The sequence below is a fragment of the Notechis scutatus genome, chromosome 6 (assembly GCF_049901735.1).
Source record: "Notechis scutatus isolate UNSWTSFEM ecotype Mainland chromosome 6, rNotScu1.2, whole genome shotgun sequence".
Lineage (NCBI taxonomy): Eukaryota > Metazoa > Chordata > Lepidosauria > Squamata > Elapidae > Notechis > Notechis scutatus.
Genome location: NC_142014.1, coordinates 2,198,335 through 2,219,231, shown reverse-complemented (window position 1 = coordinate 2,219,231; position 20,897 = coordinate 2,198,335). Strand labels below are relative to the sequence as shown.

The following is a 20,897-nucleotide window of genomic DNA, read 5'->3' as shown; positions in this document are numbered from 1 at the left end:
TATCTGAATGTCCAGCTTCCAGGATTACCTGGTGTTCTAGCTTAGGGTAAGATGTTCATTGTTTCCCAGCTGAACTATAGTTGAGTCTGTCCGTGTATTCTGGGATTAAGAAGTTTCCATGGTCCCTTCTGACACCAGAGTGTTGGTGTCGTTGGATGCGCTCAGCTAGCCAGAACTGGCTAACAACTGGGTCCCCAGTGTGGGTTGGCATTGCGGCCTAGTATTTTGGTTGAAAGGCAGGCTCAGGTGACAGACAACACCGGGCAAAGCTAAGGAAGGTGGTGGAAATCAACCTTACCAGTTTTGTCTGGTCAAAAGGTGGTTTGAGGATCACTCATCTCTATTTCAACAGCTTTTCTATGAGGTTCCCTTTCATAGAACCTTAAAATTCCAAATGTTTCTCTGCCCAATATGGATGGCAGCATTTTACAAAGCCACAATCTATGGAAGATGCCAATTGTATCAGAAATGAAGAAGACACACACACAATGCATCGTTGCACTGACCTGGACCACACAGAGCCAAGCAGAAGTTCCAGCTTCTCCTTTAATGTCATCAGCTTTAGAAAGTGACAGAACACCCCTCACCTTGGTTGACCTCTGAAAACGTAATGAACAGGCTCAAACCTTGTTAGTTCTTAGCTGGGAGGCAACTGGGGAATTGCCTGACTGGGTGAACCTGCAAGCCAAACGCAAGAAAGGCAGGAAATAGCCAGGCCCACCTGTTTGGCTGCCCAGAAAACTTCCTAAACGATGGTCACACTGATCACAGCTGGAGAGAGACAGTTCTCCTTGCTTAGGTAATTTCATATATAGTTACCTTTTCTGCACTCTCACCGATATATCCTTAAGTGCCACTTTCTTAACTGTAACATGACGTAACTGTATAGTTGTAGTCAGATGGCCTCACCATTGGAAACATTCTTCAGAGTTGTAATTTTAAAGTCGTTTTCCTGCAATCCTTACTTAAGTTAAATTATAAGGTGATCTTACATTTGCAGGATATTCTGGTGTTTTCACAACTGAGTCATACTTAACATTTCTATCGTTAGAGTTGAGACCGAAGGCATCTACACCTTGCCAAAGGCCACTGACACCCAGACATCCAGCCCTGTGATTTTTGGGAAGCTAAAATGCAACTGCCTTTCTTTTACTTCCAAAGAAGGGCAAAGCAAACATTTAAATAAAGGAAGCGTGGACTGAAGGTTTCCCTTGCTTGGGCAGTTGGCTCCAGAGAGAAACCGTTCTGCTCCACTTAGGGCTCCAGCATCTGCCTGCAAGTAAACCGAAGCTTTCAAAGGGAGGGGAAATAGCAGGCAACTGAAGGCTTTGATCCCTCCCTCCTGGCAGGCCTAAAATATTGCAGGAATAAGGCCACTAAAAGTTGTCACCGTTAAATAAGGAGCCTAAGCGGTTGCGTTTGGTACATAGAGGAGGCTGCCTTGGGTGTCTCTCTTGCTTCTGATCTGTTATTAAATAAGAACCAGTCACTTTCTTTCCACATCTGCATGTGATACAATCTTGTTGCTTATGGAATACAGATCTACTTTGAACATGTTATGAAATTGTACCAAGCGAATAATAATTTTCAGCAAGTAATAAGAGTCTGCACCGAGACCAGCTGACATGTTTTCTGTACTTTACATGTTCTTGGCAACACGAGGCAGAGGGACGAGGAAGCCAACCAAGCCCACTTGAGTTGCTCCTCTGGGGCCTGAGATCTCAGCAGCCATCCTTCCCGTCTTCCAGGCAAGCCCAAGCCATCCGTTAAGTTTAGGCCCTTGCTCCAAACCACTTCCATGACTATAAACGGCTGAATATAAACATGAATATCAGTCAGCTGCCTTCTGATTTCATGAACTCGGCACTCCTGAGGACATGCCAACCCCGTGAAAGCAAGGCTTAAATTGGGCAGTCAAGCCACAAACTCTCACTTTTAAGGCACCGTACATCCAAGAGAGAAATTGGAGGAGCGGGCTGTAAATCTGGCACTGTCCTGTAAGAGATGGGTAAACCCCGATGGCCCTTCACCCACATCAGGGCAGATGTCTGTCCTTAATACCAACCAGGATACCCAAGATTGTAGGAATCGCATTTGAAGGGACATTGCCCTGGGTACAAAATGTTAGGGATAACATTGGTTACCTAACTTAGTTTGGCTAAATATAATATATGTTTGTTAGTTTAAATGTGTGTGTCACTTTAAACTGTAAGCCAAGTATTTGAGTGCGGTTGTAAATCGCCATAAGAGGGAGCAAGAGTGCTCACTGTTCGCCGGCTTTTACTGGAATGCTGACAGAGAAGGATTGATGGTGATTACTGCATGCGTTTGCTGAGAGAAGAAAAGAAGGTTTGATTTTGCTTCATATCTCTGACTGCAAAAGAGATACATCATTGGACTGATTGTTTGTGAGTTGAACGACCTATTTTCTACACTGGACTTTGCAAACTGAATAACCCTCGGACTGACTGAACTTAGTGTATGACATATGGACCGTTTGACTATGCTATAACTCTTGCTGGAATAAAAACTATTTAATTGCACAGTGTATCTGTCTTACTGATTGTAAAGCTACAACAACGCTTTATCTCTCACACACTCTCTGTCTGCTTGACTGCCGTTGCACGTTCTGCTAGGGTGTTGTATCCCTAACACAAATCTCAGATTCTCCATGGTTCAGAGGAGGAGGCTAAAACTGAGCTTCTCTTTGCATCTGTTGAGGTACATGGGCACTGCGTGATTCTGTACGAATACGTGTCACTTCCCTGCCATGGCTTGGAAGTTTTGACCCAGTCACATCATCTCCATCCTGCTCTTCTTTATAAAAAGGCAGACAGAAACGCGCAGACGAATTAGACCCACCTAACCCTTTTAATAATGAGTGTCTCATTCTTAAAATGGAGCAATAAAGACATTGACCTAATGGCACAAAAAATATATTCCGTTATTCCTAGCAATTCCTAGAGCCTCAGTGGTGCAGTGGTTAGAGTGCTGCACTGCAGGCCACTTCTGCTGACTATCAGCTGTTCAAATCCCACCAGGCTCAAGGCTGACTCGGCCTTCCATCCTTCCGAGGTGGGTAAAATGAGGACCCAGATTGTTGGGGTCAAATATGCTGACTCTGTAAACTGCCTAGAGACGGCTGGAAAGCCCTGTGAAGCGGTATATAAGTCTTATTGCTATTGCTAATCCCCGTGGGGCATTGCTTTGAAAAAATAATATTTTCAAAAGCTTCTCAATATGGGATGTTTTCAGAATATTCCATAGGCCACCTGTGAACTTCTGTGTAAGCCATATTTGTCCCCTGTAATTTCTGCACCAGTGTGCTACCCATTATCATGTCTTAACTCCTTTTTCATAAGGAAAAGATAGTTAGCATTTAGCAGCTGGATTAGTCAAAACATTTTGAACATTGGGACAAAAGGACAACTGCTTTTCTTGCTTTTAAAAAATGCAACCTTTGCTTAGCTTAATCTCGTGGTAACACTCATTCTCACATCTCTGCTTATGGTTACCAGGATTGTGCCATGCATTAGATTTAAAAGGAAAAATGTCTTTTTGAGCCAAACAGGGTAGTCGTGTAACAGGAACGATTTACATCTCTGTAAAGCAACTGCAGTTGTTCCCAGGAATGTGCAGCTGCAATGAAATCCTGAGAAAATATGACAATTGATGATTAAAGATTGCAAAAACAATGTACAAAGAACAAATTGATCGTGCAATGTGCAGCTCCTTTATGTAGCCTGGGGAAAATGATAACTACATTTTAATGGGCTTTGGCAATAGGAGATTATTCTTTGGATGCAACAAAAATTCCTGCTAATGTTTGGATATCCAAAGAAAGAAACTGTAATTTATACCAACTGTTAATTTTTTGTTGGCCTTTTGAGATAAGAAACATGTGACCTTATCTCTCATAAGTCAATAAATTCCTGTGTTTTGGAATAAGTGGCTTTTTTTTAAATAAAGTTTTATTTGGGTTTTCACACACAAAATACAGGTAAAACATCTTTTTTGAAAATAGCATGGTCCCGGGTTGAACTTCTTTATACAGACACAAAACTCAATCTCATGCTCCTTTTTGTATTCTTTTCCATATCTTATACTATTTTACATTTTCTATATAGTTTTTCCCCTCTTTTAATTTTCTCAATTTTATTTTGATTATCTCATCTCAATTCAAATCATTATATTTATACTTTTGTCTGTTCTGTTTCAATTTCATATTATCTTTTCTCATTAAACAAATTTTCTTCTGTAGTTACTAACTGGAGTATGACACCTTTATATCTTTTAATTACATCCATTCAACTCTTATTTAAACTTCAATATATACCTTAAGTTTATGACCTTCAATATAATACATAATACATAACTTCCAATCAAATTCTGCTTGGCACATTCTTGTAATACACACTATATTCTTTTTTTAAAAAAAGAAAGATTGTAAATATATGTAATTATAAACCCTTATTCCATTCCAGTTCAGTTCTATCATTAATAATCATTAAAACCATAACATCTTTAACACTTCTTTTCAATTAAATAATATACTTCCTTAAAAACACATGTAATCTCCATAATTAATTTTTCCCTTATTTCTCTTCACATATGTTTTATAAATCATTAAATATACCTTTTGTTACATTTATTTATTGACAAGCATTCCACTGAATTATGATAGCTATTTTATCAGACATTTTAATCATACATTGTTTCATATTTTCTAAAATTATTTCTGCTTCTAATATAACCATACTATCTTATGTGCCTTTGCAGAATCCCTTTTTCCATTAAGTTTTCACCCATTATCTCTAAATAGACCCTGTTTCTCTATATTTTGCTTCTGTCCTTTATAACTTCTTTTCCTTTCTTCCCTCTCATCTTCTCCCTCCCCCTTTTACCCCCTTGTCTCTCTAGTTCTAATTCTCTCTTCTGCATTTCCCTCTTCTGTTGCTTTCTGATTTTATACTTATTTTTCACTATATTTTCTTTTGGAGTTGTTTTTCCCAATCTTAAACTTTCCATTCTCTTTCTCCCCTTTCCTTTTTTCCCCCCATCTAAGATTCATTAAAGATGGCTTCTTCTTTGTCGCAATCTTCTTGTTCTGCAGGCATTTCTTGTTGTTTCTCATAATTCCAAATCTCCATTTCTAAAAACTGAAATACGAAGCCAAAAGAACCTCTCCCTTTTTGTGCATCTTCTTTGTACTTTTTAAGTTCCATTTTTAGTTCTAGTGGAGCCATTTTAAAGTGGAGCCATTTTAAAAAGTTTTAAACAACCACCCGATTGATTTTAGTCATTCAAAACAACCAAGAATCCAGAAATCATCAAGTAATCCAGATAGTCCCGAGTTATATCTTCTTATTTCTTTTTCGACTTTCTCTTCCTGTGGTTTTTGTTGCGATATTTCAGTTAGAATGTATCTTTTGGAAGTCTTGTTGAGATTTTGCTGTAAGTTCTTTTTTAATTCCAGGCAGTCTCCTCCCTTCCAGATCCTGCCCTTTTATTCTTCCTCTCTCCTTTCCTGTTTTCAAAAGCTTTTAATTATCCAGAAATCTTTATTATCCCTTTGACTTTTTATTTTCAGCATTAAATGCCTATTGATGTCAAAGTGGATTTTTTTCCAATTTCTTGCTTAAGTCTCTTAGCTGTCAGTATAGGAAAAGGAGAAAACCAAATCTTTTCCCTTTTCTCTCTCCTTCGCAGCTTAAAAATCTTCTTAGGGAACAATGTTATTGTTTTTTAACAGTTTCAATTCCAGGGTACCTTATTTGTTGCTTTTGACCCGGTCAACCAAAACTTTCTCTTCTTATCTTCCTCCTGCACATTCTTTTCCGGTCGAGTTCTTCTTTGTGGTGGCCATTTCTGACCACCACTGCAACCACCTTCGGGAAAGGGAGAAATGGCCAGCTGGGGAGGAGAGATGCGGCTCTCCTCAACCCTGCTGGCAGTCTCCCCCCCTCTTCACCACCTCTACGGGGTGGCTTAGCCGTGAAACCAGCCGGCTCGGGGCGCTCCAGCAGCTAGCACGGATTGAAGCCTCGCAGAGACAAGGTTTCGGTCTGTCGCTGAAGAAGCTCAAACCGGAAGTCCGGAATAAGTGGCTATTTTTGTGGTGGTTACATCAGTTGAAATCTCAGACCATGTCTGTTTTGTTTTCTACCGATTGCATCAGTCAAAAATTCTTTTTCATGCAGGAAAAACTGACCTTGGTTTGACAAGGTAAAAAGATAAAGATGCCCTTGAATCAAGCTTCACTTTTGGTACGCACACACACACACTTCCCAATCCAAATAATAATCAAGCTTACACCTGCTTGGCTTCCCAGTTCAGACAAAGTCAGATGCTTGCAAAGAAATGGCATTTTTACTCCTGATTTATGTGTTGTTTCTTTTTTATCCACTCTGGATTCAGTTTTTCAAAGTTGCACTCTATTCACCGCCTTACTTCTTAGGCTACTACATGGTGCATCCTTTGGACTCCCTCTGTCACACACAGAATCTTCTTTCTGAAAGAAGAAGCTTTGCTTGCGTGTCCAAATGCTATGGAAAGAATGCCACTCAGTCTCAGCTAGAAATAAGCATATCCTGACTAAATCCTGACTGAATAAATCATTATCCCCAAGGATTTGTCTGCCTGAATAAGTAGAAGACTGAACTGCATTTTATGAACCACGTTTTTCCTAAAATTTACTAAAATGTATAATGTGAGCTTTCAGCCACCACAATTATATTTGATGTTCATTATATATTAATTATATTCTTGTCAAATAGCATGAATTCTGTCCTTTTATTGTGTGTTACTGAAAGCCAGTTTGGAATGGTTAAGGCATCAGATTAGAAACCAGGAGACCATGAATTCTAGTCCTGCTTTAGGTGTAAAGTCAGCTGGGTCACCTTGGGCCAGTCTGTCATGCCCTTGTGGAGTCTGATTCTGAAGGGGAGATTGAGGAGCTGACAGGGAGTGGGAGTGTGGCTCCGGTGGCTGTGGAAGAAACGGGGGAAGGGCACAGTCTGGCTGGGCATTCAGAGGAAGTCCCAGGCCCACCCCCTCTTCATCCTAGGGCACGCAAGGAGAAACAGAGAAGGGAGCAATGTGGCTTACAGGAGAGGAAAGGGCCCTGATCCCTTTCATTAGTTGCAGCTGGGAGAACAGGATATAAGAAGGACGTTTTCACACAGCACCTAGCTGGTAGCAAAGGGTACATTATCTTTGTCGAGGCTTATCTGGGTTTTGGCATCCTCCCAACTGTGTGCTTCGTTATCTTTGGAAGTCTGCAATTTATTATCCTGGCCTGTCATGTTAATTACTTCAGCATGGTTTGTGTTGGTTTTTTTTATTTCTAATTTATCTGTACTTTGGGTTCGGACTGCATTTCTTTCCTTTGTAAACTTTTGGAAGAGTTTGATCTCCAGCTGAGGATAACTGGATATTGGGGGCCAAGTTGGAGGGACTTTACCTATTTTGTGACTTTGTTGCTTTTGTGCCACGCCCCGGGTCATTACACAGTCACTTTCTCTAAACCCTAAGTAAGAGGCAGTGACAAAACCTTGCCAAGAAAACTCAGGGACTTGTCCAGAATTGTACCTGACTGAATGGAAGAATAATAATAATATTACAGTACAAGGTTCCTTTATCGTAAACAGTGACACTTGTTTTATATAGCTAAGTGCCCAAATGAAATAGATTTGATGATGTGGAGGTGTAAGTGAGCTCTCAGCAATTTGCAGAATTGTTGTTAGGGGCACACTGTGAAGTCATGAAACAGACCAACAAAAGATAAATGGGTTCTGAAATAAAGACTTCTTTTGCACAGAAATTAGACATACAATTAATGCAATAGTACATTATATGCCTAGTAAAAACCGGGGACGACAAACTTAGTATTCCATTAAACAATGCATGTACATTCCAGGTGCCGATATTCAAGAAGGCAACAACGCCCTTCAAAATCCAAAAAGTATTTCAGACGTGTATTATCAGTAGTAGGTTTTCTGGAGCTAGTAATGCAGTATGCCGAATGTTTTGCAATGCAGAGATTCCTGGAATCGTGAAACCATTTTGAGCATCAACTCTAAACTCCTCCTCCCTGCAGGAATACCCATGAAAGCCTCCTCTGTCTCTGCCTGATGCCATCCATCCCAGCAGTTCCCTGGCAATTAGTCCCCTTGCCAAACTGTTCTGACATTTAACCAGAAATTGCCTTCCCATAACTACATCCATTATTCTTTCCCCCTTACTCTGGAATAAGAGAGAAGAGGGCTTGGGGTTTTGTGTGTGTGTGTGTGTGTGAGAGAGAGAGAGAGAGAGAGAGAGAGAGACCTATCTTTGAAGTATGCCCTGAACTCAAGAGATGGCCGATTCCAACCACTTTTCCTCCTGGGACTTCACTTTTTCACCTTCTGATCATCTTCCCAGGCCTTATGGGAGGAAAGCAGTGATGTAAGAAGGTGGCATAGGATTATGCCAGGTTCATACTTTGAGGCACCCCAAACTAAGCACAATTCTGGTTTTAAAAGGAAGAGGCTTTCGTGGATACTTTTAAAATCAATTTTCAAAAGGTTGTAATTGTAAAGATGCAAATGACAAAGCAGGGCAATCTGGTGAATGTTAATCAGTTGTTTTATTTACATTGATCAAATGAGATTTCATTGCAATTATGCTTTAGAGATTAGAGTATTTATTTTATAATTCCCAACTCTTGTTTCCTTTTTCCACCTGTTTACGTCTTTGTTAATAATTTTCATTTTTAAAAAATTGTTAAGTCCTTTTTTTGTTCACTCCTCCATTAGGCATTTAAAAAATCCTAATAAATTATATTCCTTGGCAGTGTGCCAGTATCCTGATATGTATAACCAGATTTCAGTAGGCCCATTTATCAATGTTTTCCTGAATTAATAGTTGAAATAGGAGATGCCGTTACAATGCCTCCTCATGTTACCAGAGTTTCATAAATGATTCCATCAAGCAGGTTAATATCGTATTGCTTGGAAAGCTGAGAGTTGCAAAAATAAACTGCTGATTGTTTAGTGTGTTCTAAATTCTAAATTCTAATCAACAGTTTGAAATAAATACATTTTGAAAGAATAATCTGTGGAACTAATGAAAGTGAAAAAGATTTTTCAAAAGGCTAAAGAATATGCAAAGTAAACTAAATGCTAAGCAAAATAAACTAGTAAAAGCTTTCACCTTTTTACCATAAGAAAGCTCTTTCCAATTCTGGACAAAGTATCATTTGTAAATTAATATTTACTCAGTGCCTGTTGATTAAGTTGATAGTAGTTTAGGCACTTGAAACGGACAAACAGAGGTGTGAATCAGTGGTGGGATTCAAATGGCTTTGCCACTGGTTCGGTGGGCGTGGCTTGGTGGGCATGCTTTGCCTAACACTGGTGCGCAGCTTTCTCCACACCAGCTGAGACTCTGCAGCGCCCATCAGCTGAGAGGATAAGGAGGAGGAAAGCACAGGGCCGGCTGGGAGGGCCGATCCTGTGCTTTTCTCTCCTTTCTCCTCTCAGTGGGCTTTTTTTACTACTGATTCAGCCCAACCGGTCCGAACCGGTAGCATACCCCCACTGGTGTGAATCAACTGTTCCAAGTTAACAGTTTTAGAAATTAATGAGCACTGGAGGCCTTTGGGTCATTTTGTGTAGCTTTTTGTTATTCAGATGAAAGCAGAAAAATGCTTCCCAGAGGCCACTTTAAACCCTACGACGACATAACAAAGGGCTCAAAGGAAGTGGAAGCCGCTAAACAAATGGCCTAGCTTCCTCCCAACAGAGAGGATTGACTTGCCGCTGCTTCTTGCCGCTGGGTTTTTTGGCTTTTGCCAAAACCACCCAAGCCCAAGTTCTGCTGAGCTCCCTGGAGAGCAGAAGGTAGGAGGCGTGAGGAGGAGGCAGCGGGCAAGCCAGCAAGAAAAGGGAGAAAACCTGCCCAGGTGTTTTTAAGAGTGCTACTAGATTCACCAGCGGGCGAGAAGGGCATCTCTCCTCATCTTCACAGAGAAGGTTCATCTTCAGCTCGTTCTTTTGCCTCTTTTATTCTCAACATGCATAAAACAACTATTTCAATTTGCCTTATTTAGATGCAGGGGCTGCTCTTCCTATAGATAAATGCAGAACTTTAAAAATTGACCCTTCAGGTGGCAGCATTTTTGGGAATCACGGCAACTGCCTCCGTCCTGCAAGATCCGGAGCTGGCAGGCGCTAACTGAATTCTTAAAAACTCCAGACGTTTGAACACGCTTCTAGCACTTAACAGCAGATCTTTCCTACAGGTGTAGAAGAGTCCTTGAAAGAGCAATGTTTCTTTCTCTCTGGGGCAGTGCAGGATTTCTGCACTAGTCAGATATAGTCTAGATGACCTCCAAGGTGCTTTATAGTCTGCAATTCTATGAATAAAACCTTTGTATGCATTGAGGCACAGTTGTACAGAAGACATGTTGCATTAAGAAAGCCTATGTGTAGCCCTGTAAAGAATTTTGAAAGTAAAAGCCAGGCAGTGATTTACCTGGCTTCTAGGAGAAGCCGAGCCGAGTGCTCCAAGCCTCCCCGTGTCGTCGTCCCCCCGTGTTTGTAACGCCGAGTCTGGTTCTGTTTCAGAGCTGTGGGACAAGAACCGGACATCGGTTTTTCATAGTCCATCTGGATCGCTTGGCCTTCGTGTGATGCTTGTGGACGAGTATCAAGACCGGCTGTTTCTTGGAGGAAAAAACCTGATCTATTCTCTCAGCTTAGACCGAGTCAGTGAAAATTACAGAGAGGTACAGTACAATTTCCATATCCTACATTAATGGAGGAACTGTGTTTGTGAAGCATAAGAAAAGTGTGTGTGTGTGTGTGTGTATTGGATGTCCAAGTGTTCAGATGTGGCCTGTAAGGAGCACCTCCCTCAAGAGCTTTGACTGAGCAGAATATCATTCCAAAATACTCATTTCCCTGGCAGATGACCGTTCTAACTTTTCCACTGAATTACCGTAATTGAAAGAGGGGTGGCTGTTTATTTTCTTTTTGTGTTTGACATCCTCTTGATTGCTTGGCCTCCTCCGTGGGCCCATTGTTGTTAGATGCCCTGTGAGACAGGATTACCGCTATTCATCAGAGAACGTTTGGTTCAAAGGATACTACATTGTGTTTGGAAGGGTCTATCTATCTGTCCAAGATTTTTTTATTTTTTTATTTATTTGATTTGTCAATCACTTACAAGATACAGGTATAAGAATAAACACAGTTTTGAATACATGAGATGGATACTTATAAGAAAAATAAAAAGAAACAACAGGACAGGGATGGTAGGCATGATTGGTGCACTTATGCACGCCCCCTACAGACCTCTTAGGAAGGGGGTAAAGTCAATAGTAGACAGTCTAAGGTTAAAGTTTTTGAGGTTTGGGAAAGAAACCACAGAGTCAGGTAGAGTATTCCAGACATTGCTGAAGTCATATTTCCTGTGATCAAGTTTTGTGCAATTAACCTTGAGTTTGTATCTATTGTTTGCTCTTGTGTTGTTATGGTTGAAGCTGAAGTGTTCATTTGCAGGTAGGTCATTACAATGTATGATTTTATATACTATATTTAGATCGGACCAAAGACGGCGTAGTTCTAGGTTTTCTAGGTCTAGAGTTTCAAGTCTGGTGGCATAAGGTATTCTGCAACGAGTAGAGGAGTGGAGAACTCTTCTTGTGAAATATTTCTGGACTTTTTCAATTGTGTTAATATCAGATACATAATGTGGGTTCCAGACTGATGAGCTGTGTTTAAGTATTGGTCTAGCAAATGTTTTGTATGCTCTAGTTAGTAGTGCAATATTACCAGAGAAAAAGCTACGTAAGATTAGGTTAACGACTCTTAACGCCTTTTTGGCTATGTAGTTACAGTGGGCTCTAGCACTTAGATCATTAGAGATGAGTACTCCAAGGTCCTTGACAGAGTTTGGATCATCAACAAGGTCTTGACTATTCAGGCTGTATTTTATTTTCTGATTGTTTTTTGCCAAAATATGTAGGACAGAGTATTTGTTTGTTGAGATTTGATGTTGCCATTTGTTTTACAATTCTGATACATAGTCAAGATGTTTTTGAAGGGTAGCAGTATTGTCAGTGGTGTTGAATAGCTTTAAATCATCAGCAAAGAGAATGCAGTTGCTCTTGATATGATCACAGAGGTCATTTATGTAGAGTATGAAGAGAGTTGGTCCTAGAACACTGCCTTGTGGGACACCACTGTTGACAGGTACAAAATTTGATAGGATGCTCCCAGTTTTGACCATTTGTTGTCTGTTTGACAGGAATGCTTCTATCCAGTTATGCAGGTGTCCAGAGATACCGTAGGATTTTAGTTTTAGGAGTAGTTTGTCGTGTACCACTGATTGTACTTCACCCCATGGGTTAGCCAATTAATTATTACTATACTGTGCAGGTTTATTCATTCGCATTGTGAATTGCTTAAAATCCCAGTCTTTTCCTTTTGCTTTTTAAAAGTATGAAAACCTTTAAAGAAATATCTTTAACGGATTTGCGGGAGATGGGGTTTCAAGATCAACGGGCAGCTGCAGCTGTAAACACTCGAATGAATGATATATAAAGTCAATGTGTATATGGAGTTGGTGGTCCCACTCAGCAGGACACCAGTATAATATTTAAGGAGGGAAGAGTACAAAATTATCCCAGATCTCAGCCACTCCCTTGCAACTGAAAACAGGGACTTCCCAAATGGCCCCCCACCCCTTTGATCTCCTTTGTGCCCAGAGAATAGCAGCCGTTGCAAGTGGTTTTCATTGAGTGAATTGGAGTGAACTAAATAAGCAGGGAGTGCATTAAATATTGTGGGATTAATCATGCTTGGTCTAGTTAATTGAATTAATCATGGTTAGCTGATGGGAATGAGATGGGACAAAGCAGACAGAGGGGGAATTAAATGCATCAGAAATAATCATACTAAACCTATTTCATTAATGGAATGAGAGCAGGAGGGAGGAAGCAAACAGGAAGGGAAAATGGGTGCATAAGGACATATCTCATAAGGTTCAATTTGTTTAATTTGTTTGCACTAGAACCTGCAGGCCTCGCCCCCTTTTCTGCTCTAATCTTGCCTCCTTTGGGTCGCTTGGGAATTGCCTGCTTCACTGTCACCAACCGCTGTTCTGTGCGGCCTCATGTTTCTCTACTGAATCATTTTTATTTATTTGTATCCCACCTTTATGATTTCATAAAGAGTAAAGAATACTCAAGACAGTGAACATCTCCTAGACACCTTCCTCCTCCTATTTCCCCCCCCCTCCCCAACCGCCCTGTGAGGTGGGAGAGAAGGACTGGCCCAGAGAGACCCAGCTGGCTTTGGGGGATAAGGCGGGACTAGAACACACCCTCTCCTGCTGATTGGCCCAAATCCCTAGCTGGTTTTTGTTTTGTTTTTCCATTCCGAAGATGGGACTTGAACTCACTGCCTCCCGCTTTCTAGCCTGGCGCCTTCGCCACTGGACCAAACTGGCTGTCCTCATGAAAGTGGAGAGTGGGACATCATTCGGTGCCGTATCCGCAGCTGACGGCCTGCCAGCCTCTCCAGTAGAAGATCTTCCTCCCCCCAAGATCCCCGGTTCCACTGCTGAACAGCTCTAGCCACTAGACAAGGCTTCCTGGGAACTGACTGAATCAAAAGCCACCGTCTCTCGTCCTTTTTCTGGAGCCATTCAGTGCCGTCCCACCTTCTACCTGAAAGCTACTTTCCGTCCCCGCAGCCTCCTCTCCTGCAAGCCAAGGAGCCTCTGTCCTCCTGGGCCAACCGTCCTGGGTTCAGGAGGTCACTTCTAAGGGCTTCAAAGGGGCCTCCTTCATCTCGGGATTGCACAGGAATGGGGGAGTTAGCGGGAAACGAACCATCCCAGACTCCACGCAGACCAATCCAAGATCCAGGAACCGGAGGGGAGCCTTGCACCAGTCTAACGGCCTGTCAGGGAATAAGAAGGAAGTCAGGCCCAGGGTTGGACCGGGATTCGCCCCCTCCTCCCAAGCCCTTGGTTTGTCACCCTGGCCCCACAGGCCGGTTTCTCCTGAGGAGCCTCCTTCGTCCTATCTTTCCCTTCATGCAGAGGCTGCGGCAGGATTTGTTCCTCGGGCTTTCAGCCACCTTCTGCCACGGGGGACCGACTGCCTAGATCCTTCTCCTCCTGTGTCCTTTCCAAACTCCCCTTGCGGTACCTGAGAGCCCCCTGGCTATGGAGGTGGCTGAGAGTGGTCAGAACCCTGCCAAGTCCTGTGCCATGTCTCCTGGCAATCCCCAGCGCCAACTGAGGGCCCCAAGAAAGAGGCCTTTGAATGTTCCTCACATGTTTTGCCTTCACGACCACCCTCTCTCTGGACAAGCCCCGTTGTCCTCATGCCCTTGTTGCAATGCAGCCCTCAGAATCCAACGCCACGTTCTAGTCCCGAGGAGTGGAGGAGAGGCAGGGAGGGTGGCTTCCCTTGATTCCGACTGCCCAGCTCTCTTGACCCAGCCTAGGACTGCACCCTCCCAGGGGTTTCAACGTTGGTCTTCCTGTTGCGTCTCGCTCAGGTTGTGATGTGAAAGGAACCTTCGGTTTGGCTTCTCCCTCCCTCCAGTTCCACACATGATCAAGCAGACCAGCCAGCTCCTGTTGCTTCAACGTAGATATCAAAGCATAAATTGTTTGTCTGCCTTTGTTCACTTTAAAATACAAACCATGGTGGATGCCACACAACTACTGATGGGATTTAGAAAGTACTTCAAACTACTTATTTATTTATTTATTTATTTGATTTGCCAATTGTTTACAAGATAATAAGTATAAGTGTATACATAGTTGTGAATACATGAAATGGGTACATATAAGAAAAATAAAAGAATAAGAGAAACAATAGGACAGGGACGGTAGGCACGTTGGTGCGCTTTATGCACGCCCCTACAGACCTCTTAGGAAAGGGGTGAGGTCAATAGTAGACAGTCTAAGGTTAAAGTTTTTGGGGTTTGGGGAAGAAACTACAGAGTCGGGTAGAGTATTCCAGACATTGACCACTCTGTTGCTGAAGTCGTATTTCCTGCAATCAAGTTTGGTGCAATTAACCTTGAGTTTGCTCTTGTGTTGTTATGGTTGAAGCTGAAGTATTCATTGACAGGTAGGACATTGCAATGTATGATTTTATATACCATGCTTAAGTCAGACCGAAGACGGCGTAATTCAAGGTTTTCTAGTTCTAGAATTTCAAGTCTGGTGGCATAAGGTTACTATGATTCTGTAAACTGTTAAGATGGACAACTAGCCAAAAGGTTTTTATCCTGGCAAGCACTCCCTACGAAGCCATGGGAGGTGGTCATTCTGAGTCATTTTCAGAGTTTGTATATCTTGAAAGAGAAATCATGGTGGGGGGGAGGCATTTATAATCAATTAGTTTCTGGCTTTATGTGTACTACGAACTCATTTAGCATTCTCTATGTGGAAAATATTTAGCAAATAAGCACTAGCAATCAAGAAAAAGCACTGCGTTATGAAAGAACTGTAAATTTATTTTTGGGTTGTCTGTATACTTGTGCAGAAGAAAGTTAGCCAAGTAGCTTTCTTCAAGTAGAAGATGGATTTATCCTTGATAAAATCCATTTGTTGGCTCAATAACTTGCTGGTGAGAAACTCTGAGTTTGCGAGATATTTAACATCATACTCTTTGGCAAAGAGAAAGTGAAGATTGGTGAATCTAGAATCTGTGTCAGGCAGGACCATGAAATAGATCAGTTTGATTCACACCAGTAAAATAAACGTGTGTATGTAGATAGGGTTACTTATATTTATATTTTTGAAACGTTTGAATATCACGAAAGCAATACATACCCAAATACATATACTTCAGATGCCTACCATAACATGCAAAATTCCGTAATACAAAATATTTTTTGCCCATTACATGCCAAACCTCTGGAGGTAGGAATCTGGAGAAGATACTTCCAGATGTTCTCTATAAAGCACCACTTATACATACATACATACATACATACATACATACATACATACATACATACATACATACATATATATATATATATATATATATCTCCAAGAAGAGCTTAATCTAGCCTTGTGAACCTGGATCAAGATTTTCAGATTTTTAGGAGATTTTGATGGAACACATAATTTGGCATTATTTTTCCTGTTAATATCTTTCATTTAATTTTCTGTCTGTTAGTTCGGATTCTTCTTTGCTCAGTTTATTAGCAGATCCTACAAGATACATTGGCTCCCGCTGCACTTGCAGTTCATCACTTTATGAAGGGGAGGCTACCATGTTCCTCACCTGCTTGCTGTATGCTCATTGGTTTAGTATCCAGGTCTAGAAATAGATCAACACCCAAATATAAATTAATATTTATTTCTCTAAGTTGTCCATGTAAGTCACCACGAGTGAGTTGAGAGACCATATACGTTTCATAGACTTGGGGGGAGAGCAAGAATCGATTGGATGGGTGGATAATAGGATAGATAAAATTTTGCTTCTACTACATACATATTTTTGTCATTCCGTACTTGAGTCAGATACTGGTTTCCATTGTTAGCTCTTGATAATCAAAGGAAACATCACTCAGCAATTTACTAAGGGATTGCACTGGCCAGCGACTGGGCTTGTGTAACAAAGCAGAATTGTGCTGCTTAGTTGTGGCAACATAGAGATCGTGCAGAAACAGGAAGCAGGACGGTGCTACCTGTAAGGGCTCTTAGCTTGAGCGATGGAATGAAAGAGAGATGGCTTAAAAGGAGGAGGGAGCCCCTGTTTCCAGGGCAGCGTAATCAAGCATTCCGGTGGGTATTATTAATGGATTTATGGGCAGGCTTTGCGTTTAGAGGCATTCATGACAAATAAGAGAGGTTTGCTCTTTCATTGCGCAAAGTGCTCCATACAGGGAAGGATGGTTTGGCGCATAATTCTGCCTTATTAATCCGTCTAATGTTAGATGGATCTTTAGAGCAGGGTGTTTTTTTAATCTTGGCAACTTTAAAGATCTGCAGACTTCAACTCCAGACTTCCCCAGTAACGCCAGTAGCAATAAATAACCCTTTGAATTATGGGAAAGCTTTTGAAAAGCAAGCATTGCATTAACAATTAATGAGAAAACTACATCGTTGTAGCAGCTTCTAACTGGAGCCCTGTTTTCTTGCAGATCCACTGGCCCAGCAGCTCCCAGCAGGTGGAAGAGTGCACCATCAAAGGAAGGTCTATGGTTTGTATTAACTCTGAAATGCTTTCCTTGGTCTTTGCCTGCTAATTAGAGTTCGGGAGGGTCTTGTTTTGATCTGGTTTGAGCCACAACATGCCATTCTGAGACTGGAAAGCGGCTTCTGTCTGACATGGGGCAGAAGCGCCAGTCCAGGAGTGAGACTCTCCTCTTAGCTGGAGGTTTGGGTGGTTTCACTGTAAGAGCGACGTAGGGAAATGGCAGAGATTGTCCCAAGAAAAGTAAAATGAATGAGGTCATTGTGAATATCCGTTTGTGTCCTGCACTCCTTTCCTCACCTCTCTCTGTGCACAGAGCATCCGATAGAGATGCTCACCCTCCTCTGCTTCCTTGGGGACATTTTCCGCCTGTGGCTCAAGGCAGGGATCCGGCTCTCCCTCCTCCATCATCTGTGCGCTGAGAGGTCACGAATGGACAGTGATCACCCAGTGACCTCCCACGGCTGAGGGTGGATTTCCATCAGGGATCCCCCTTCAGTACCTCGATTGCTTTGTTTGTGTATTTTTCCCTCCTCCTAATCTCCTCAAGCAGAGCGAGGCCAGATTAACACGAGAGAGGTTAAAAGCAGGCAGAGCAGCCTTGGAATCGGGTCCGCTTCTTGAATAGCCAGCTCCAGATTACTCAAGAGCCCCGAGACCCGATTCCCGAATGGATGGTGTCCCTTGGCCAGCAGTCGCCGTCCCCCTGTCTGCTTGGCCCAAACTAAAAACTGGAAGAGACTTGCTTCAAAAGTTACCAGCCTACTTTTTACCTCTGTATTTTTACTTCCCCCTATAGGAGGAATGTGCAAATCACATCTGTGCTTTACACCGATACAACCGAACACACCTGCTGGCCTGCGGGACAGGAGCCTTTGATCCCCTCTGCGTCTTTGTCAGAGCCGGCCACCATTCGGAGGTAAAGGCACAATACGCCCCAGAAAGCAGGTCTTTCTCTCTCACACACGCACACCCTGCTCACGTTGCGCAGAGCCTGGAATGGGGACTGTCACGTGTGCAGGATCCGTTTCCCTGCAGGATGGGAAATGCGTGAGGGATTCCCACTCAGCAGGCGGCCTCAAAAAGGCAGGCCGATCACTCTGGGCCTGGTGTTTACGCCTGAGAAACGAGTCCCACAAGGAGTTGCAGGAAAGGTTTGGCTAGTTAACGGGGGGAGAGAGGTGGGGGCAGGGGGCTCAATCTCAGAAAAGTTCAAGAAAACCAATGGCGAAATATCATCTCATTCAGTCGGTGGGTACATTAGATTCATCTTCACAGGCTGTAAATTTGAAAAGGCCATTTCATGCAACTGTCGTATTGCTGAAATGTTTTCTATTCTGAGCCAGTTTTCACTGGGGTGTCGCTTGTTTTGCCATCTCGCTTCACCGGTTTTGCTATCCATTCTGTAGAATGGTAGAAAAAATTTATTTATGGTTGCAATTTTTTTTCCTTGCAAGGAGGAAAAGTAATCAGTCAGATACATTGTTTAAAAACGTCCTAATTCTTAATTAAAGAAAATAATAATGTGCATGCTGGTTTGCTTACTGTAGGGTTCGATAGTCATCTGGTCATTATTACTGCTTACCAGTGGTTCCCAAACTTTTTCAGTCCACCGCCCCCTTGGTGCTACAAACTCATCCTCGGTGCCCCCCACCCAGGGGTGGAATTCAAATTTCTGTGGGCGTGGCCTAATTTGAGGATGTGACTTGCTGGTCATGTGACTGAATGGGCATGGCTTGCTGTTCATGTGACTGGGTGGGTGTGATTTGCCGGTCACATGACTGGCTGGTGTGGCTTGCTAGCTGGGCATGCTTGCTGGTCACATGACCGAGTAGGTGTGGTTTGGTGGTCATGTGACTGGGTGGGCATGGCCACTTAAGTGGTCTTCACTTAATGGCCGGTTGTTTAGCAAGTGTTCTAATTTATGACTGGCCTCCCCAGAGATACTTGACCTGTTTTTGGAGTTTTGACAGCCATACACGCACACTCCCTCCTAACCCTGCTGGAGCAGGTGATTGGACTAGAATAAAATCTAATCAGAGATACTTTGCCGATTCTTGTTGATTTGTTTTATTTGTATCTATTTTATGTTGCTGAATTGCATTGACATATGTGTCCCTTCTTGTGCACAACCCAGAAGCTTTTGTGATTCTTCGCAGCAAAAATTACTGACCTGTGGCTTTGCTCTACTTTTCAAACGTGCTGCCACTGCCCACGGCCCCGCAGGTCCACCCCATTGAGCCCACTGCACCGGAGGGACCTGCCCAAGCAAGTCAAGTCAATGGGGTGAGCCTGAGAGAGGGAAAGAGAGAGAGAGAAAAGAGAGAGAGAGAGAGAGAAGGAAGAAAAGAAAGAGAAAAGGAAAAGAAAGAAAAAGGGACAAAGAAAGAGGGGGAGATGGAAGGAAGGGGCAGAAAGAAAAAGAAATAAAGAAGGATGGAGGGAGGGAGGAGAAAGATAACGAGATACCTATTCTAGTCCAATCACCTTCTCCAGCAGGGTTAGAAGGGAGTGTGTGTGTGTGTGTATGTGTGTGTGTGTTCTCCTTGTAATTTACTGGCACATTTTGGTTTTGCCTTCTTCAGAATTGGCACTGTAATACATTGGGGAAAAGTAACTTTTTAGGGTGGAGATCTGGTCCAATGGAACCTATTTAAAGGCTCAACAAAATGTGAGAGCTTCCTGATAGTCTTGACCATGTTTCGTCCACAAAACCTTTAATTATAGAAGCCAAAGATGTTTCAATGTGGAAAAGGGCCTCAGTCTAAACTAGGCCTCATTTCAATCTGATGCATCAGGTCTCTCTCTCTCTCTCTCTCTCTCTCTCTCTCTCTCTCTCTCTCTCTCTCTCTCTCTCTCTCTCTGAGACTGGCTTTGCTCTCTCTCTTCTCTCCCTCCCTCCTCTGAGACTGGCTTGACTACTTTCCGATGTGCCTGCGAGGCTGGCGCTTCGAACATGGATGGATCGATAGAGAGAGAGACAGGTAGGTAGGTAGGTAGGTAGGTAGTCAGGCAGGCAGATCTTTTGGATGAATAATAGGTAGGTAGGTAGGTAGATAGATCTATATTGGTAGATAGGTAGGTAGGTAGACAGAAAGACAGACAGGCAGACCTTTTGGGTGGATGGATGGATGGATGGATGGACGGACAGATGGACAGACAGACAGACAGACAGAAAGAATGTGACAGCAGCGGCACTTTGGGAAAGTAGAGCAAAACCAGAGTGGGAATTGAAGTCCACACAAGTTGCCAAGGTTGAGAAACACGGGCTGAATATATCAATCCAGCCATTCTGGTTAGAGTTTAGCATGCTGTTTGATTCTGGCTTAATCAATAAACCATGGCTAAGATCTTCCTGCTCCTTAATGCAGCTGCCGCTCTGCCCCTTCTCCAGCCCCCTGCCCCAGTTCTTTCTTTGGCATCCAATTTTGCAATGCCAACCTCCCCGGGGCAGCGATGCGGCCGACTTGACCCTCTTTGCTCTGACCCAAAGTCCACTTCCATCGGGCCAAGCAAGAGGAGATGCTCTACAGTAGCTCAGAGACTCCCAACTTTGGGGAAGTGTTCCGCCCATCTTTACACTCCGCCCGGGAGGAGGAAGGCGTGCAGAAGCAGCCCAGACTGGCGGAGGCGGAGGGAACGATCACTTGGAAAGTAAGCAAGCAAGCAAGCGCAGGGC

General features: G+C 42.8%; 1 protein-coding gene across 1 annotated transcript in view; it reads left to right on the top strand.

Annotated features, from left to right (window-relative positions):
• SEMA3E (semaphorin 3E) overlaps positions 1-20,897 on the top strand; it is a 114,923-nt gene that overhangs the window by 58,631 nt on the left and 35,395 nt on the right. Inside the window, exons 2-4 of the mRNA XM_026682615.2 lie at positions 10,608-10,768; positions 17,166-17,225; positions 18,018-18,137. Of these exons, the coding sequence (XP_026538400.2) occupies positions 10,608-10,768; positions 17,166-17,225; positions 18,018-18,137 (341 nt within the window). The remainder of the gene's footprint in view (positions 1-10,607; positions 10,769-17,165; positions 17,226-18,017; positions 18,138-20,897) is intronic.